At 38.0% G+C, this 18,411-nt stretch overlaps 2 protein-coding genes across 3 annotated transcripts; both read left to right on the top strand.

The window, feature by feature from the left end:
- Positions 1-455: 455 nt before the first annotated feature.
- LOC115192712 (troponin I, fast skeletal muscle-like) lies at positions 456-8,920 on the top strand. The gene is made up of 7 exons (XM_029751498.1): positions 456-541; positions 6,819-6,851; positions 6,963-6,999; positions 7,178-7,306; positions 7,593-7,682; positions 7,794-7,970; positions 8,637-8,920. Exons 2-7 carry the CDS (start codon positions 6,844-6,846, stop codon positions 8,730-8,732), a joined length of 537 nt encoding a protein of 178 aa, XP_029607358.1. The 5' UTR covers positions 456-541; positions 6,819-6,843; the 3' UTR covers positions 8,733-8,920.
- A 1,481-nt stretch (positions 8,921-10,401) lies between these two features.
- On the top strand, positions 10,402-17,837 carry LOC115192711 (troponin I, fast skeletal muscle). 2 transcript variants are annotated; one of them, XM_029751496.1, is made up of 7 exons: positions 10,402-10,547; positions 15,162-15,194; positions 15,285-15,327; positions 15,482-15,610; positions 15,783-15,872; positions 17,169-17,345; positions 17,456-17,837. In XM_029751496.1, the coding sequence occupies exons 2-7, from the start codon at positions 15,187-15,189 to the stop codon at positions 17,549-17,551; spliced, it is 543 nt and encodes a 180-aa protein (XP_029607356.1). In that variant the 5' UTR covers positions 10,402-10,547; positions 15,162-15,186; the 3' UTR covers positions 17,552-17,837. The 2 variants fall into 2 exon arrangements, with proteins under 2 accessions (XP_029607356.1, XP_029607357.1); XM_029751497.1 differs by having other exon boundaries at positions 10,475-10,566.
- The last annotated feature ends 574 nt before the right edge of the window (positions 17,838-18,411 follow it).

The raw sequence follows: 18,411 nt of genomic DNA, 5'->3' as shown, positions 1-18,411 counted from the left end.
TAACTTTCATCACTGAGCATTCCCTCCTTCTTTTCTTCAGCCTGCTCAAACTGGTGGTGGTGTTATCACACTGCCACTTATCTGTAGAACTCTTTCTGAATGGTCATCTCCCTATCAAACGCACTAACAACCCTAGCCCTGTCTCTCAATTCTTCACACTTTCTGAAGCTAAAGTGACTATCTGACTCGCAGCAGTAAACCAAGCTACCCACAACTAATCAGAAAGGAAGCATCAGACCACCACTTTCTTCTGTACTAAATAAGGCTGTTGTCTAAAGGAATTATCACATAACAATCACAATATCATCAGAGTAAGGTTATTTATAACGGAGGAGGTGGGAGTCAGATATAGTATTTCAGGTGCTTGCCTATTGGTCTGTGGATGAATCTACTTCCATAAACAGAAAGATGGGATTTCCTTGGCCATTGGGAATTGCAATATATACCATCTTATGATTCCATCTGCTGCCGTAGCCACTAGCCGGTCTCACCCATCCCTCCTCCAAAATCTGTCACGCTCCTCTTCCTGCTCAGCTCCTAGGTGAGAACTGCTCTTCTTTAAGCCGGCTCTAGCTTGACTGCTCTGTGCTACTGGTGAATTGTTTGGATTTATTCAGTGGTCCATCTGGTTTCAATTGAGTTTGTGCCGGTTTATGTACGGGTTCTATTTTAAGGCTTTGGGACTTATTGCTTCTTTGTTTGGATGTGGTGGTTTCTGTGGTGGGTGTTGCCTATTAAAGCATTTTGCCTGGTTTCATGCCGTTTCAATTAGATATTGTCAATCCGTTGATGATTAGTGTAGGTTTTTATGGAAGTACAATGCAAACATTTGTGAAGGAGACATTATCCAGCACTTTCTACATTACACAAGGACAATCTATGTTGTTCTAGACCTAGATGCTGTTTATGTGGGCTGTTTGACATTACTAGACACCTTTAACTGATGGATGTGAAATGCGATACCCCCAGTGTTTATCTTGGTGTCAACGCAAACAATTTTTCACTATATAACACAGAGGAGGATTTGGCTGGAATATAATCTCAAACACGGAGGATGTTATGTTGGTTGTGGAGATGGGAAGGCATAAAGAAGCTAACGCAGGTTGCCGAATTGGATAATAAAGTAGATCATAGAGGATTATACCAGGTTATCACTGAGGTAATATCAGTTGTTACCTTCGTCCTGCAAGGGTAATGTGATGAAGTGATTGTCAGGGTTTCTAAACATGTCTTTCTTTGTGTGTTGAAGGTAATCCTATATTTTATATCAATGTTTAATGAAGTGTGGCATTACACATCAAATTTTAGATCAGAATTTAACACCCACAGTGTTAAATGTAACACTTATAAATAGTGTAAAACTAACAATTGGTTCCCTAACACCATTTATTAGAGTTGATGCTGTTATACTTTCTCCATGTTAGGGAATAACACATGTAGTGTTACAGTATTTGGGGGAGGGGGTTGTTTTAACACTGTAGGGTGTAAAGCCATGTTTGCATATTTTCCAGCATGCCTTTAAAATCAAATGTATTTATAAAGCCCTTCTTAAATCAGCTGATATCTCAAAGTGCTGTACAGAAACCCAGCCTAAAACCCCAAACAGCAGGCAATGCAGGTGTAGAAGCACGGTGGCTAGGAAAAACTCCCTAGAAAGGCCATAACCTAGGAAGAAACCTAGAGAGAAACCAGGCTATGAGGGGTGACCAGTCCTCTTCTGGTTGTGCCGGGTGGAGATTATAACAGAACATGGCCAAGATGTTCAAATGTTCATAGATGACGAGCAGGGTCAAATAATAATAATCACTGTGGTTGTCGAGGGTGCAACAGGTCAGCACCTCAGGAGTAAATGTCAGTTGGATTTTCATAGCCGATTATTCAGAGTATCTCTACCGCTCCTGCTGTCTCTAGAGAGTTGAAAACAGCAGGTCTGGGACAGGTAGCACGTCCGGTGAACAGGTCAGGGTTCCATAGCCGCAGGCAGAACAGTTGAAGCTGGAGCAGCAGCACGGCCAGGTGAACTGGGGACAGCAAGGAGTCATCAGGCCAAGTAGTCCTGAGGCATAGTCCTAGGGCTCAGGTCCTCCGAGAGAGTGAAAGAAAGAAATAATTAGAGAGAGCATACTTAAGTTCACACAGGACACCGAATAAGAGAGGAGAAATACTCCAGATATAACAGGCTGACCCTAGCCCCCCAACACATAAACTACTGATTTCAATTGAATGTAAGCAATACCTACCCATGACTGTGTTTGTAAGTGACAGAGACATGGTAATTGCATTCAATAACATTTAGCCCTGAAATGACCTCCTAAGTGAATGTGTTTACATTTAAAGTAAACCCTTTATGACCATATATTATACATTTCATAAGGCCTTTAGTTATGGCCTAGTTATCCTCGACATTGTGGTATGAAAATCCTTGCACATCAGACCTGCAAGTCACAATACACTGGTTTGTGAAGTGATTAGTAATTCCTATCGGAATCCAGCCAAATGGAGGAAATCCAACAATTTGAATATTTTATCACTCACAACCTGCATTCAGAATGATTGCTATGGTGAACGACTTGACAAACAACACTACCTAAACCATGTAAACTGGAATAACCATCTCAGTAACGGGTGCAATAAATCCAACCCTTTACAGATTAGATTGGTTTAGAAAATGTAAGTAATTTACCTTTGATATAGCTTAAGATAAATTAATCAATGTGCATGCAGACAGAGATATTAAAACAAACTATTTCTAACAATCAATCTGGAACAAAGCTTGTTAGGAAATATGATAACAAGTACCCCTCCCACCTGCTTTTCAATCAGAGATTTAACAGAAATGTCACTAGCAAACATAGTCATGGGTGGTACCTCTAAAATTCACTCGAAAGGCACCCTGGGAAACACATATGCAAATAAGACTTTACACCCTGCCTACAGTGTTAAAACAACACTCAAAAACCAGTTACTGTAACACCACAGGTGCTAATTCCCTAACACTGAGAAAGCATCAACTGTAATAAAGTGTTCATTTAAGTTGGAATTTGCAATACCCATAGTGTTAGGGACCCTAAACTCTTGAGGTGTTAGTTTATCAACACTTTCAAAAGTGTTAGTTTAACACTATTTTGGTGGGCCACGTATAATGACTAAGAAGGTGTTCAATTTAACACTGTGATTTTTTTACTGAGGATAGTCAGTGTCCATGGTACTATCTGCCAAAGATAAAGATTCAAAGCCACATCTCATCCTTTATGAAAGCACTGGGATTATCAATTTACAATACATTGTTTACAAGAGATTTAGGTTCAGCAGATTTATCCAGAGGCTTTTATTTTGGTGTTTGACAGGTCTTCTAACCATAAAAGGGCAATCTGTGATTGGTACATCCATTTTTTTACTTTTAAATTAAAGATATATAGCTGTTTTTGAATTTGAAAGTGATTACATTTCTCCAGCCCCATCCCACCGCTGTTACCCAAAACAGTGTTAGGGTGGCCACTTTATTAATGTTTGAATCCCCGATTGCCCCTTTAAACAGTCAAAGCTCTATTGAAGTGCTGGATCAAGTGGACTTTTACAGGCAGGTGAGCCCTTATTTCAGATGTGATGATGTAACATCTCTGCCATCTCAGGGATATTCTAGAGGGTAGGCTGGGCATCAACAGAGGTGGTATCAGGTTGTTGATAATCTCCCAGCCTTCCATTATGGAGCTACTCAAGGAGAACAGCTGGCCTTCATATTCTTAGACTAATTTAGACCCTGCTGCTTTTCCAGGGCCAAATGGCCCTCACTTGTGTTGGGAGGCTATAGTGTTTCCCCTCAGCCCTCACTTGTGTTGATAGGCTATAGTGTTTCCCCTCAGTGGAACAATTATGCATGACTGCCCTGTATAAGGAACTTCCATGGTGATTAAACTCAGCATAACTTCTGATTGATCCTCCTTGAGAGATTCCTGGAGAGATTAATTGGTACATCTGTTTAGATTAGGTGAACAAAATAATATCTAATTATCTCCACCTAAATTCAATAAATGTTCGTCTGAAAAATAAATTGAAAATACATCAACAATTTGATAGTTTGATAATCAACATACTCAACATTAGAACATGTCAAAAGTTAGGACATTTGACCATTGTAGTTACAGTATATATCACATAAATGTACCTAGTTGTGAATTGTATTCTTATTCTGTAAAACAAAGCCATGCAGTTGATAACAGAAAGTACACATAAAAATAAATGTGTTTTCCACTTGCAATTTGTAAATCAGAAAATGTTTTGCAGCCTAAAGCCTGTTGGGGCTAGGGGGCAGTATTTTCACGGCCGGATGAAAAATGTACCCAATCTGAACAGGTTACTACTCTGGCCCAGAAACTAGAATATGCATATTTTTTGTAGATTTGGATTGAAAACACTCTGACGTTTCTAAAACTGTTTGAATGGTGTCTGTGAGTATAACAGAACTCATATGGCAGGCAAAAACCTGAGATACTGTCAAGCAGGAAGTTGAAAATCTGAGGTTGTAGTTTTTTTCAAGTGATTGCCTAGACTGTATACAGTGACTTAGCGTTCATTTTGCACTTCCTAAAGCTTCCACTAGATGTCAGCAGTCTTTAGAACGGTGTTTGAAGATTCTATGGTGAAATTGATGGGAATAACAGCACAAGGAAGTAGGTGTCCCATTATAAGGCATGGGCTCAGTCATGCGCAATGACTTGGGAGCGAGCTGAGTTCATATTCACTCCTAAAGAGAACGTATAGGTCCGGTTGGAATTTTATTCAAGGTATATGATAAAAACAACCTAAAGATTGATTCTATACATCGTTTGACATGTTTCTACAAACTGTAGTATAACTTCTTTGACTTTTCGTCTGGACTAAGTAAGCATGCGCGTTGTGGATTTGGATAGTGAACCTAACACGCGAACAAAATTGATTATTTGGACATATATATTAACTTTATTGAACATTTATTGTGGAGCTGGGGTTCCTGGGAGTGCCTTCTGATGAAGATAATCAAAGGTAAGTGAATATTTATAATGTAATTTCTTAGTTTTATTGACTCCAAGAGGGCGGGTTTCTGTTTGCTTCTTGTTCTCTTCTGAGCTGTACTCAGATTATTGCAAATTGTGCTTTTGCCGTGAACCTTTTTTAAAATCTGACAAAGCGGTTACATTCAGGAGAAGTGTATCTATAATCCTGTGCATAACACTTCTATATTGATCAAAGTTTATGATGAGTATTTCTGTAATATGTGTGCTCATTGTGCTCATTCACCGGTCGTTTGGAGGGAAAACATTTCTCAACATTACTCGCCAAAGTAAAATGCTGTTTTTGGATATAAATATGAACTTTATCGAGCAAAACATACATGTATTGTGTAACATAATGTCCTAGGAGTGTCATCTGATGAAGATCGTCAAAGGTTAGTGCATCATTTAGCTGTGTTTTGGGTTTTTGTGATGCATCTAGTTGCTTGGAAAAAGGCTGTGTGATTATTTTTGTCAATGTACTCTCCTAACATAATCTAATTTTATGCTTTCGCTGTAAAGCCTTTTTGAAATCGGACAATGTGGTTGGATTTACGAGAAGTTTATCTTTAAAATGGTGTAAAATAGTTGATTGTTTGTGTCACATCCTGACCAGTATAAGGGGTTATTTGTTGTTGTAGTTTGGTCAGGACGTGGCAGGGGTGTGTTTGTTTAGTGTTTCAGGGTTTGTTGGGCTATGTTCTGTTTTAAGAAGGGTGTTTGTTTAGTGTTTTGGGGTTTGTTGGGTTATGTTCTAGTATGTCTATTTCTATGTGGTGTTTGTTGGGTTGACCTTCAATTGGAAGAAGCTGCTCCTAATTGCTTCTAATTGAAGGTCCTATTTAAGAGGGGTGTTTCGCTATGGGATTTTGTGGGCAGTTGTTTCTTGTTTAGTTGTGTGCCTGACAAGACTGTTATAGTCGTTGTTTTTGTATACGTGTGTTTTGTTTTCCTTCTTTCTGCCTATTATAAAGAAGATGAGTATACACATTCCTGCTGCGTTTTGGTCTAATCCTTACGACACCCGTGACAGTTTGAGAAAATGGAATTATGAGATTTTAGCTGTTTTGAATTTGGCGCTCTGATTTTTCACTGGCTGTTGTCAAAATCAATCCCGTTAACGGGATAAGAACGGGAAGGGGTCCCCTAGAAGTTAAAATAATTGTTATATATTTTGTCAACGTTTATGATGAATATTTTTGTAAATTGATGTGCACATTCACCGGCGTTTTGGTGGGAATACATTTTCTGAACATCACGTGCCAATGTAAAATGCTGTTTTTGGATATAAATATTAACTTTATCGAACAAAACATACATGTATTGTGTAACATAATGTCCTAGGAGTGTCATCTGATGAAGATCGTCAAAGGTTAGTGCTTCATTTAGCTGTGTTTTGGGTTTTATTGACACATGTCCTTGCTTGGAAAATGGCTGTGATTATTTTTGTGTATGTACTCTCCTAACATAATCTAATGTTTTGCTTTCGCTGTAAAGCCTTTTTGAAATCGGACAATGTGGTTAGATTAACGAGAAGTGTATCTTTCAAATGGTGTAAAATAGTTGTATGTTTGAGAAAGTTGAATTATGACATTTTGTTGTTTTTGAATTTTCCGCCCTGATATTTCACTGGCTGTGTCCCGCAGGTGGGACACTAGCGTCCCATCTAGCCCATAGAAGTTAAGAAAATATTTAACTGACATGACAGGCGATTGGCAATGCAGTAATTGTATTTCTTTGAATTAGCTTGAAATTTATATGAAATAATGACCTTCTTTTTTTTCACAGGGTGTGAAATCAAACAAACGCCAAGATGTCGGAGTGAGTAGCTTATACATTGATTGATCACATCTCATATTTTTGGATGTCGATGTATAATACATGAAAATGAACATGATATTTTCTCACCTTTTCATACTTTTATCTCTTCAGGAAAAAGATGTCTTCGAGTCGGAGGCATTACCTGAAGGTAAACACTTTCAAATATCTGATCTTAATTTGATACTTGTCAACACCTATCAATACAAGGAGAATAGAGGGGAACACAAGTATACAATATCTCAAGGTTCATGTTTTACACAAAATGTCCTAATTCTGGTATGGCTGGGCTTTTCATATGTGTAACCTGCATGCCTCATGTCTCCCAGAGCTTGATGCTCTCCATTGCTAAAGGCTTACTGGAAGACGAGGCAAAGGAGAAAGAGCAAGAGAGAATAAGATGGATGGCGGAGAACTGCCCTCCCCTGTCCCTGCCAGGGGGTACTCAACAGTTACAGGTAAACCAAACAATCAATCAAGGCAATACTATATAATCCCACAATTTAAAGTGGTAGTTCACTCAACAATCAAAATTTGGTCAAACCCCAAATCAATGTAAAATATATGCCTTCATATATAAGATGATTACATAATTAGTTACTGTATTGAATAAAGTGTTCACTATTGTTATTTTGATTAGTAGTAGTAGTAGCAGCAGCAGCAGTGATGGTATTATATAATCGTTTTATTACTATAATGATGATGATTATTATTAATGCTTGATTTTTGTTGATATCACCTCAGGAGTTCTTGAAAGAGCTGCATCATAAGATTGACGTGATAGATGAGGAGAGATATGACCTGGAGAGCAAAGTGAACAAAGCCACTAAGGAGGTAAACTGTATTCACTTTACCTCACACCTACTAAAACTTGGAATGCATTCCATGAGTAATTATGTGGTGCCGGTTAGATCAATGTTGTTCTCCTCTTCTTCCATTGGTCAGATTGAAGATTTGAACATTAAAGTTATTGACTTGAAAGGCAAGTTCAAGAAGCCAACTTTGAGGAAAGTACGTATGTCTGCTGATGCTATGCTCCAAGCTCTGCTGGGCTCCAAGCACAAGGTGTCTATGGATCTGAGATCCAACCTGAAACAAGTAAAGAAGGAGGTCAAAGAGGAGGTGGGTAACTGTTCAGTAAGATAACAGAATATTGTAGAGATGTCACTTTGGGTAATCTCTCGTGGATAGAGGCACGTAACATAAATGGTGGTAGAATCTGGTGACAGACTGGGATGCGACGACTAACAACTTTGTTGCGAGAATCAGATTTTTCATCACTGATCATTTGGACAAATCACAATTTCGCAAGGGGAGGGGACATTTGGCCCATAGACTTGTACAAAACTGGCTGAGAGTTTCCGTTTAGAGGGGTAGAGAATTTACGAGTCTCGTTAGTACAAAGTACATTTTAGGACTTAGGACTTAATCAAGATTTTTGTTCTGAGTGTCTGAGATTAGCCATTGGCAGACATTGTTATTGTCCAACCTGAGGCCTTGTTAATCTACTCTGAGGTTCATCATACTGAAATGAGTTCACACATAGATAAGCTCAGCAGAGCACACCCATGTTATAAGGCTGTTTGATTTGATGTTGTATAGAGTTGCCAAACCACTGATACAGGGTCAGATATATTTTCATAGCATTTGGTTCATGGGTCATCTACAGCTATACAACTGCTCCACTCCGACATGACGACATGTTGTTTGGCTTCAGCACTCAAATATCTCAAGGTTATAATTTACTGAATTTATAACCCTGAACCTTTGACTATGTTGCTATTGCAGGATAAGGAACTGCGTAATGTTGGAGACTGGCGTCAGAACATTGAAGACAAGTCCGGAATGGACGGGAGAAAGAAGATGTTTGAGTCCGAGGGTTAATTTAGTCTATAATTTCCCTGTATAGATCCCGCTAAGCAACACACAACTCTCACTTTTTTGAACATTTCTCTTATTGAGCGCTATGGTGTCATTTGAACCAGTGTATGTGTTGGTAAAACGAAAGGACAATTAAATGTTTTGAGTGGAACAGAAGCGTGTGTTAATAAATGCTTTTCAGTTTGCCACAATTTCTTGTACCTATGTGATCAGATCTGTTTTGTCTCTGTCTTGTCTAAATGTACCTCTAGTCTAGAACATGTGTTATGTTTGTTAGTTCAAATATATATGACAAACATATTTTCTGCCAGTTTTATCTTCTTTTGCTATTCCTGATGTAACATCTATTGTAACAATAGACACAATTACCTTACAGCACATCTAAGCCCTCCCTGTAGCTCAGTTGGTAGAGCATGGTGTTTGCAACACCAGGGTTGTGGGTTCGATTCCCACGGGGGGCCAGCACAGAAAAAAAAAAAAAAATGTATGGAATGTATGCATTCACTGCTGTAAGTCGCTCTGGATAAGAGCGTCTGCTAAATGACGTAAATGTAAAAATGTAAATGTAAGCCTGACATGTAAGCCTGTGCAGCATGATAGGCACAGTGGTATCACGTGATATGGAGTGAAGTGCCACCAATGTCTATCCCTCTAGAATCATATTCACAAGTCCTCTAGAGGAATTGCCAGCCAGTGATTTACAACCTGACTGACAGATATAATGTGACCTGACCACATTAAACCCTCAGTAATAGCACATTCTGACCTTACCCACTGGGCATGGGTGTCAATTCAATGTCTATTCCACATTGGTTCAATGTAATTTCATTGAAACATTGTTGATTCAACCAGTGGGTAGAGGTTTGGCTAATTGTATGTTCTGGTTTGCTAGAGGTACAGTATCAGTTGATAGTAAACAAGCAGTGCACTATTGGTTGTTGTCTGGGTAACCACTTATTGGATATAAAGATGTTGTCAGGTGGTGCAGCTGTGGAGTGTGTGAGTGAACAGGAGAAGAACTCTTCTTGGGAAGTGGGGTAAGTGAGGTGAGCCACGAGGCAGGCCTACTGCCTGGCCATGGCTCTGTTAATTGATTAAATATGTGAGAACTGATTACAAATGTTAGTAATTAGGTAGCATTGATGGATGGTTTCAAGTAGCACTCAAGATGTTTCCAGTTTCATTCTTTCATCCATAGTGAAACATTGAGTTAGTAGAGGAAAAAGATATCCATGAACCATCCTTGTCCATCTTACTTGTCTTTCAGTGGGAGATCTGAAAGTGACAGAACTGTCATCAGGTCCTTTGGGCGCCTCAGAAGCCACGGGCATAAATCTCAGACACATGATGCCTCCGAGGTACGACCAGTTCAATAGTTTGGCATCCTTTTACGATAAACATCATGGGTGCCAGTTGCACGTCTGGCCTTCTGAAAATGTGTGAATTATAGCATTCTCTATTACTGTTGGTGTGAGTGGCCTTTAAAGTTCTGAGTACTGGCCATGCATGCTCCTTATGGGTGATGGCATATGCTAAATAAAAGATGATGAAATAAGAACAACCATCTTGAAGGACGTGTTATTTATACTAGAGCCGCTGGGGGAGGGGAGGGAACAGGGAAACACCGTACTGTATTTCATGACCTTGTCAGCCCATTGGTTTGGTCTGTAATCCGCTTCCATAAAGAGAAATGGAGGATTATAGCGAGGGATCAGAAAATGCAATATATACCTTCTTAACACTTGAGCTGCCTGCGATCAGTCAGTCAGTCAGTTGGGGATCCCTTAACAAGCCTGTGCTGCTCTCTTTAGTCCCGAGGTGAGAACCAACGCTTACAGTATGTCACTCTCTGTCTGTTTTGTACTTCTTAGACACTATCTGAAGGAGAGAAGATTTATTAAGATTTTACTCATGTTTTAGGTTTCGGAGAAACTACTTTTTTCTAGCTGTGATATACAGAAGCATTGTGGTCTTTTTTCTAGCTGTGATATACAGAAGCATTGTGGTCTTTGCGCTAAATTATTCATGAGAAATTGCAGAATTATAATGATATGCCTATTTAATGTCAATACTTGACTGTTGGTTGAGGAAAATAAGATTTTTTTATAAAGATTTTAGCATGTGAAATGCATTTTAGTTTGTGAAATGAATGTGAATTGTATTGTGTATTGCAATTGTATTGCACTGTAGCTAATTATTCATTTGTATTTGGTTGTTATTGTTGGCTCTAGTCCAAGAGTGTTAAATGTCTTTCCTGTAGTCATAAACTGATGTGTTTGGATTGTTGCTTTATGTAGTAATGCTCTTTTTATATGACATCTTATCCTTATTCAAAAATATTTAATGTCTGTCACTAATGTTTAAATGACTCAAATGATATATAATTAGAAAAATATTGACCCCAAAGTTTCAAAAATCATAACTCAATTACTCAATTACTTGGTTTATTTCAATACATTTTATAGATATTTTATTTGTTTTGTACAGTATTTCATGATTTATTTTGTCGGTGTATCTTAATTTGTAAACTTTCAATAGTAGTATTTGCATAAGAAAATGTTCTCAGGTACCAGTAGTGTATTGAATGTGTTTTAGTGAGCAGACCGTGTAATTATCTATGGGGTGATAAATGATAGATGTAAATGGAGTGATGATGTGACATGCAGAAAGGGTACACCACCACAAGACATAAATCTGAAAGCGATTGTCAAATGTTTTCCTTCCTCTCAACACTATATTTTAGACATACCTACACAGCCTGTTACAACGTTATAGACATGTATATCTATATAGATATATATATATATTTGTCCAGATTGCCAATTAGGTGATGTATCAGAGATGTCTATAACGTTGTAACAGGCTGTGTAGGTATGTCTAAAATATAGTGTTGAGAGGAAGGAAAACATTTGACAATCGCTTTCAGATTTATGTCTTGTGGTGGTGTGTATATGTATATATATATATATATATATATATATATATATATATATATATATATATATATATTACACATACAGTACCAGTGAAAAGTTCGGACACACCTACTCATTCAAGTGTTTTTATTTACTTTGACTATTTACATTGTATAAAAGTAGTGAAGACATCAAAACTATGGAATAACACATATGGAATCATGTAGTAACCAAAAAAGTGTTAAACATATCAAAATATATGTTATATTTTAGATTCTTCAAAGTAGCCACCCTTTGCCTTGATGACAGCTTTGCACACTCTTGGCATTCTCTCAACCAGCTTCACTTGGAATGCTTTTCCAACAGTCTGGAAGGAGTTCCCACATATGCTGAGCACTTGTCTGCTTATCCTTCACTCTGCAGTCCAGCTCATCCCAAACCATCTCAATTAAGTTGAGGTGGGGTGACTGTGGAGGCCAGGTCATCTGATGCAGCACTCCATCACTCTCCTTCTTGGCCAAATAGCCCTTACACAGCCTGGATGTGTGTTGGGTCATTGTCCTGTGGAAAAACAAATGATAGTCCCACTAAACGCAAACCAGATGGGATGGTGTATCACTGCAGAATGCCGTGGTAGCCATGCTGGTTAAGTGTGCCTTGAATTCTAAATAAGTGTCACCAGCAAAGCACCCCCACACCATCACACCTCCTCCTCCATGCTTCACGGTGGAGCCACACAGATCATCTGTTCACCAACTCTGCGTCTCACAAAGATATAGTGGTTGAAGGCAAAAATCTCAAATTTGGACTGATCAGACTAAAGACAGATTTCCACCGGTCTAATGGCCATTGCTCGTGTTTCTTGGCCCAAGCATGTCTCTTATTATTATTGGTGTCCTTTAGTAGTGGTTTCTTTGCAGCAATTCGACCATGAATGCCTGATTCACGCAGTCTCCTCTGAACAGTTGATGTTGAGATGTGTCTGTTGAACTCTGTGAAGCATTTATTTGGGATGCAATCTGAGGTGCAGTTAACTCTAATGAACTTATCCTCTGCAGCAAAGCTAACTCTGGGTCTTCCTTTCCTGTGGCAGTCCTCATGAGAGCTAGTTTCATCATAGAGCTTGATGGTTTTTGCAACTGCACTTGAAGAAACTTTCAAAGTTCTTGAAATGTTCGGTATTGACTGACCTTAATGTCTTAAAGTAATGATGGACTGTCGTTTCTCTTTGCTTATTTGAGCTGTTCTTGCCATAATATGGACTTGGTCTTTTACCAAATAGGCTATCACCTATACCTTATCACAACACAACTGTTTGGTTCAAATGCATTAAGAAGGAAATAAATTCCACTATTTAACTTTCAACTAGGCACACCTGTTAATTGAAATGCATTCCAGGTGACTACCTTATGAAGCTGGTTGAGAGAATGCCAAGAGTGTGCAAAGCTGTCATCAAGGCAAAGGGTGGCTACTTTGAAGCATCTCAAATATAACATATATTTTGATTTGTTTAACACTTTTTTCATAACTGTATGATTCCATATGTGTTATATCATAGTTTTGATGTCTTCACTATTATTCTACAGTGTAGAAAATACTAAAAATTATTTGTACTATTTTCTACATCTACAATAGACTGACATTTTTACGAGACCCGGTCCAAAATCTGTGCTATGTGATGTTTGAAAAGACAACATTTCACTAGCCGGCGGACTAGTTGGGTACATTTTCAACTAACCCGGTGTGAAAAGTTCTAGCCATCGTCAACCATAATTTCTATCCCTGCATGTCAGCTCACAAGAGTTGCTGTACTGTAAATACATCTATACCTGTTTAGTTGAGCTTATTGAAGCTGGAGTGATACTATTTCAATTAAACATTTTAAAAGTAATGTTCAGCTCTGTGAAGTTCCCTCTCTTCTGCAGGTATGAAGGACGAGAGTTTTTCAGAACTGTACTGCTTTAAACAGTATTATTGGACATTCATGGCTTTGGTTTATTGCACAATAAACTAATCTGAATTTGAATCTGAAAAATAATCACCCCGGATAGAAAAAGAGATGCTATTAAACACATTTTTATAATACATACACTATCGTTCTAAAGTTTGGGGTCACTTAGAAGTGTCCTTGTTTTTGAAAGAAAAGCTGTGTACTACTCCCTTCACAGAACAGCACAAACTTGCTCTAAGCAGAATGGAAAGTGCACCGGGGCCTCCCACTCCTCTTTCTATTCTGGTTAGAGCCAGTTTGCGCTGTTCTGTGAAGGGAGTAGTACACAGTGTTGTACGAGATCTTCAGCTTCTTGGCAATTTCTCACATGGAATAGCCTTCATTTCTCAGAACAAGAATAGACTGACGAGTTTCAGAAGAAACTGCTTTGTTTCTGGCTATGTAATCGAACCCACAAATGCCGATGCGCCAGATACTCAACTAGTCTAAAGAAGGCCAGTTTTGTTGCTTCTTTAATCAGAACAACAGTTTTCAGCTGTGCTAACATAATTGCAAAAGGGTTTTCCAACGATCAATTATCCTTTTAAAATGATAAACTTGGATTAGTTAACACAACGTGCCATTGGAACACAGGAGTGATGGTTGCTGATAATGGGCCTCTGCACGCCTATGTAGATATTCCATAAAGAAATCAGCCATTTCCAGCTAGTCATTTACAACATTATCAATGTCTACACTGTATTTCTGATGAATTTGATGTTATTATAATGGAAATTTGCTTTTCTTTTAAAAACAAGGACATTTCCAAGTGACCCCAAACTTTTGAACGGTAGTGTATATTCAGTGTAGTTAATCATGGAGAATGGAGACAGTTGAGTGAGTACAATGAACTGACCTGATGGAGCAGCAGCAGTTATTTTTGAGACAAGGCCTAACGTCTTGGTCATCTAAGGGATGTTCTAGAAGGCAATGGCAGGGCTGCTGGCAGGGCTGGCACCACCAGCTGCGGTGTTGGGTTACTGTGACCTCTCGGAGACAAGCCTACAATAACACAGAGCCATTTTAGACTAGATCTGGGCCCAATTTAGATCTCCTCAACACAAGATAACTTCCCCATCTCCAGGGAAACAATACCCAGAGCCTAGACCAAAGATTTGGAGTCTACTGAGTTTAAGGAATTCGGAATGTATTCTTATCCCTTGTCTCAATTACAAAAGCAAGTAAGAAGACCGTTGTAAATCATAGCTGCATGCCATGGCCCCCGTTGGAAGTAGGGCAGAACAGGGATAATTGTAAAAAGGGACAGACACAATTACACAAATTAGAAATAGCCTAGAGTATTCTTATTCAATGTGCTTAAAAAATATATACTTTTTTCAGACTTTGACTACTTTTTTGTATTAACCGGTCCAGCATTCTCCATGTACCTTATCCTATATACTAGAATCAGTAATCTTACTGGTGTAGTTTTGTAATTGGTATAGTTGAGGATATACCAGTATTGTTGGTAAAATGTTGGCTGTTATGAGTACATAATTCATGATTACTATTGTTTTGCATTTCTAGGAAGTGAAGACACAAAACAGCCAAGATGGCTGAGTAAGTATAGACCAATACATTGTCTACATGTTGTGTTTCAAGTGTTTAGGTAGTTGTACTTAATCTGACTTTCTTTCCTTGGTCCAATAGCAAGAAAGGCAACGTGTCCTCAAGCCGTAAGCACACTCTGAAGGTAAGGAATCCCACACAGCCATTCCTTTAATGTTTTACGTAGAATAAAACATTTAATAATGTATAAAAATCACAATATAACATACTTTTAAAAAGTAGTAAAACAAAGGGAGATATAGGTCAATTATCTGTCAACTGTCATAATTTGTCTCCAGAGTTGTATGCTGGCACTTGCTAAGGATTGGCTTGAAGCTGAAGCATTAGAGAAAGTTAAAGAGAGGGAGAGATACATGGAAGAGAACTGCCCTCCTCTGGAGATGTCCCACTCCAAGGATGATTTGATGGTATGATATTCAGATATTCAAAGACAGACAATATGAAAACATATCATACCTGCTTGATACAGTGTGTTGTATGAATTGTGCTTTTATCCGATTTAGCTGTACTAAGTTCAAGCATAAAAATAGGTATTATATGAAGACAGTTACATTTTCCTTTGTTGCATTCTTTCATTAGGAGCTTTGCAAGAAGATGTACGACAAAATTAATGTGATTGATGAAGAGAGATACAACTTAGAATATAAAGTGATCATGGTTTGCAATGAGGTAAGCAACTGTCTTGTCTGTTCCTTTTTTTTAATGCTTCAATATAAATATACAGTGCCTTCAGAAATACTTATTCCACATTTTGTTGTGTTACAGCTTGAATTAAAAATGGATTAAATAGATTTTGATTCTCACCTATCTACACACAATACCCCACCATGACAAATTGAAAACATGTTTTTAGACATTTTTGCAAATGTATTGAAAATGAAATACAGAGACATCTCTGAGTAAAATCACCTTTGGCTGTGATGACAGCTGTGAGTCTTTCTGGATAATTCTCTAAGAGCTTTCCACACCTGTATTGTGAAACATTTGCCTATTATTCTTTTCAAAATTCTTCATTCTCTGTCAAATTGGTTGATCATTGCTCGACAACCATTTTCAGGTCTTGCCATTGATTTTAATGTAGATTTAAGTCTAAACTGTAACTCGACCACTCAGTAATATTCACTGTCTTCTTGGTAAGCATCTCCAGTATTGATTTGGCCTTGTGTTTTAGGTTATTGTCCTACTGAAAGGTGAATCAATCTCCCAGTGTCTGGTGGAAAGCAGACTGAACCAGATTTTCCTCTAGGTTTTTGCCTGTGCTTAGCGCCATTTCGTTCCATTTTTATCCTGAAAATTTGCCCAGTCCTTAAAATCTCTGAGCGGTTTTCTTCCTCTCTGGCAAAGTTTAATTAATAACTTCACCTGGATCAAAGAGATATTCAATGTCTGTTTTATTTTTTTCCCCATCTACGAATAGGTGCCCTTCTTTGCGAGGCATTGGAAAACCTCCCTGGTCTTTGTGGCTGAATCTGTGTTTGAAATTCACTGCTCGACAGAGGGACCTTACAGATAATTGTATGTGTGGGCTATAGAGATGAGGTAGTCATTCACAAATCATATTAAACACTATTACTGCACACAGAGTGAATCCATGCAACTTATTATGTGACTTGTTAAGGCTTGCCATAACCAAGGGGTTGAATACTTATTAACTCGAGACATTTTAGCTTTTCATTTTGTAATTGACTTGAAAAATGTCAAAAAATAATTCCACTTTGACATTATGGGGTATGGTGTGTAGAAAAAAGTTTATGAATGTTAAATTCAGGCTGTAACAAAATAACATTTTGAAAAAGTCAAGGTGTGTGAATACTTTCTGAAGGCACTGTATATACAATATATATATATATATATATATATATATATATATTTATGGTATATGATAAATATATTTTATATGTATACAGTTCCTCTGTTGAGCCCACCTGAACACTGATTTTCCTGTTCCAAAATTCCACCCACTAGGTTTTAGACCTAAACATCAAAATAGTTGACCTGAGGGGCAAGTTCAAGAAGCCAGCTCTGAAGAAAGTGCGTATGTCTGCTGATGCTATGCTCCAGGCTCTGCTGGGCTCCAAGCACAAGGTGACCATGGATTTGAGATCCAACCTGAAACAAGTGAAGAAAGATGAGAAGAAAGAGGTGGGTCTATTAGGTTGGATATCGCATCGGGAGACATTGTCAATGTTGAACGAACTTTAGGCCTTGATATTCTACACTTCATTGTCTTCTCACCCTTTCTACCATTACAGGATAAGGAATTGCGTGACGTTGGTGACTGGCGTAAGAACATTGACGACAAGGCCGGTATGGACGGCAGGAAGAAGATGTTTCAGGGAGATAATTAGATCATTGGGCTGTGTTTGTGTGATGTGACTGACTACTGTCCTGTAATGTCTTACTGTCAACCACATACTGATTGATACCCATTACAACCAGTACTGTAACTATATGACACATCTTTGTTTCTTTTGAAGACACAAAATAAATAGAAGGAAACAGAAACAGAGAGTAAGAAAGTCTTAGGAAGATGTGTGTAATGGTCTCTGTTGGATTACTGCTTTACTCCCTGTAGTAAAGTAGCCTACTGTACAGTGACAAACTTTTCAAATAAATTATCTTAAGGAAATCATTCAAAATTTCTAGTATTTATATTTTGTCATTCTGATACACTAAGAGAACTAAAATGCTAAATCTTGCAACCACTATAGTGGTTCCCTGGTAATGTTCTAGACTGGAGTGCTGAGTTGCCCATATCGCTTTCTTTTCAAAAGTCATATATGCAGATCACTCCTATAGTTAAAGATGCGTTATAAAGGTTTTGATTAATTTCAGACAGTAGTTTTGAAAGTAGTGCTCAAAAGTCAAAACGGGCTCCTGAAAATTGTGCACAATTGTTTGCAACGTCACCCATTTTGTATGATACGTTACATCCTCCAAATTAAAAAAATGAATAATCTTAAAATCCCGTTCAATCTCTTTAATACTCGTCTCCGATTTTCTAGTCTAATTTGAGCAGCATGTACAGTAACATGTTTCTAGAGGTTTTGAAATCAATGCTTTCTGTCATGTTGTACCACGTTATCTGGAACATTATTCAGTTACTGTTGGATAAAGAAAACTTCGTGTTAAGTAAAATCATGAGATTTGTTTTATAGATTTTATATTTGTTTTTAAGAGTTATTCATTCAACAGTTCAGGCTAATAT

This window comes from Salmo trutta, chromosome 4, assembly GCF_901001165.1.
Source record: "Salmo trutta chromosome 4, fSalTru1.1, whole genome shotgun sequence".
NCBI lineage: Eukaryota > Metazoa > Chordata > Actinopteri > Salmoniformes > Salmonidae > Salmo > Salmo trutta.
This window is presented reverse-complemented; position numbering and strand designations above follow the sequence as displayed.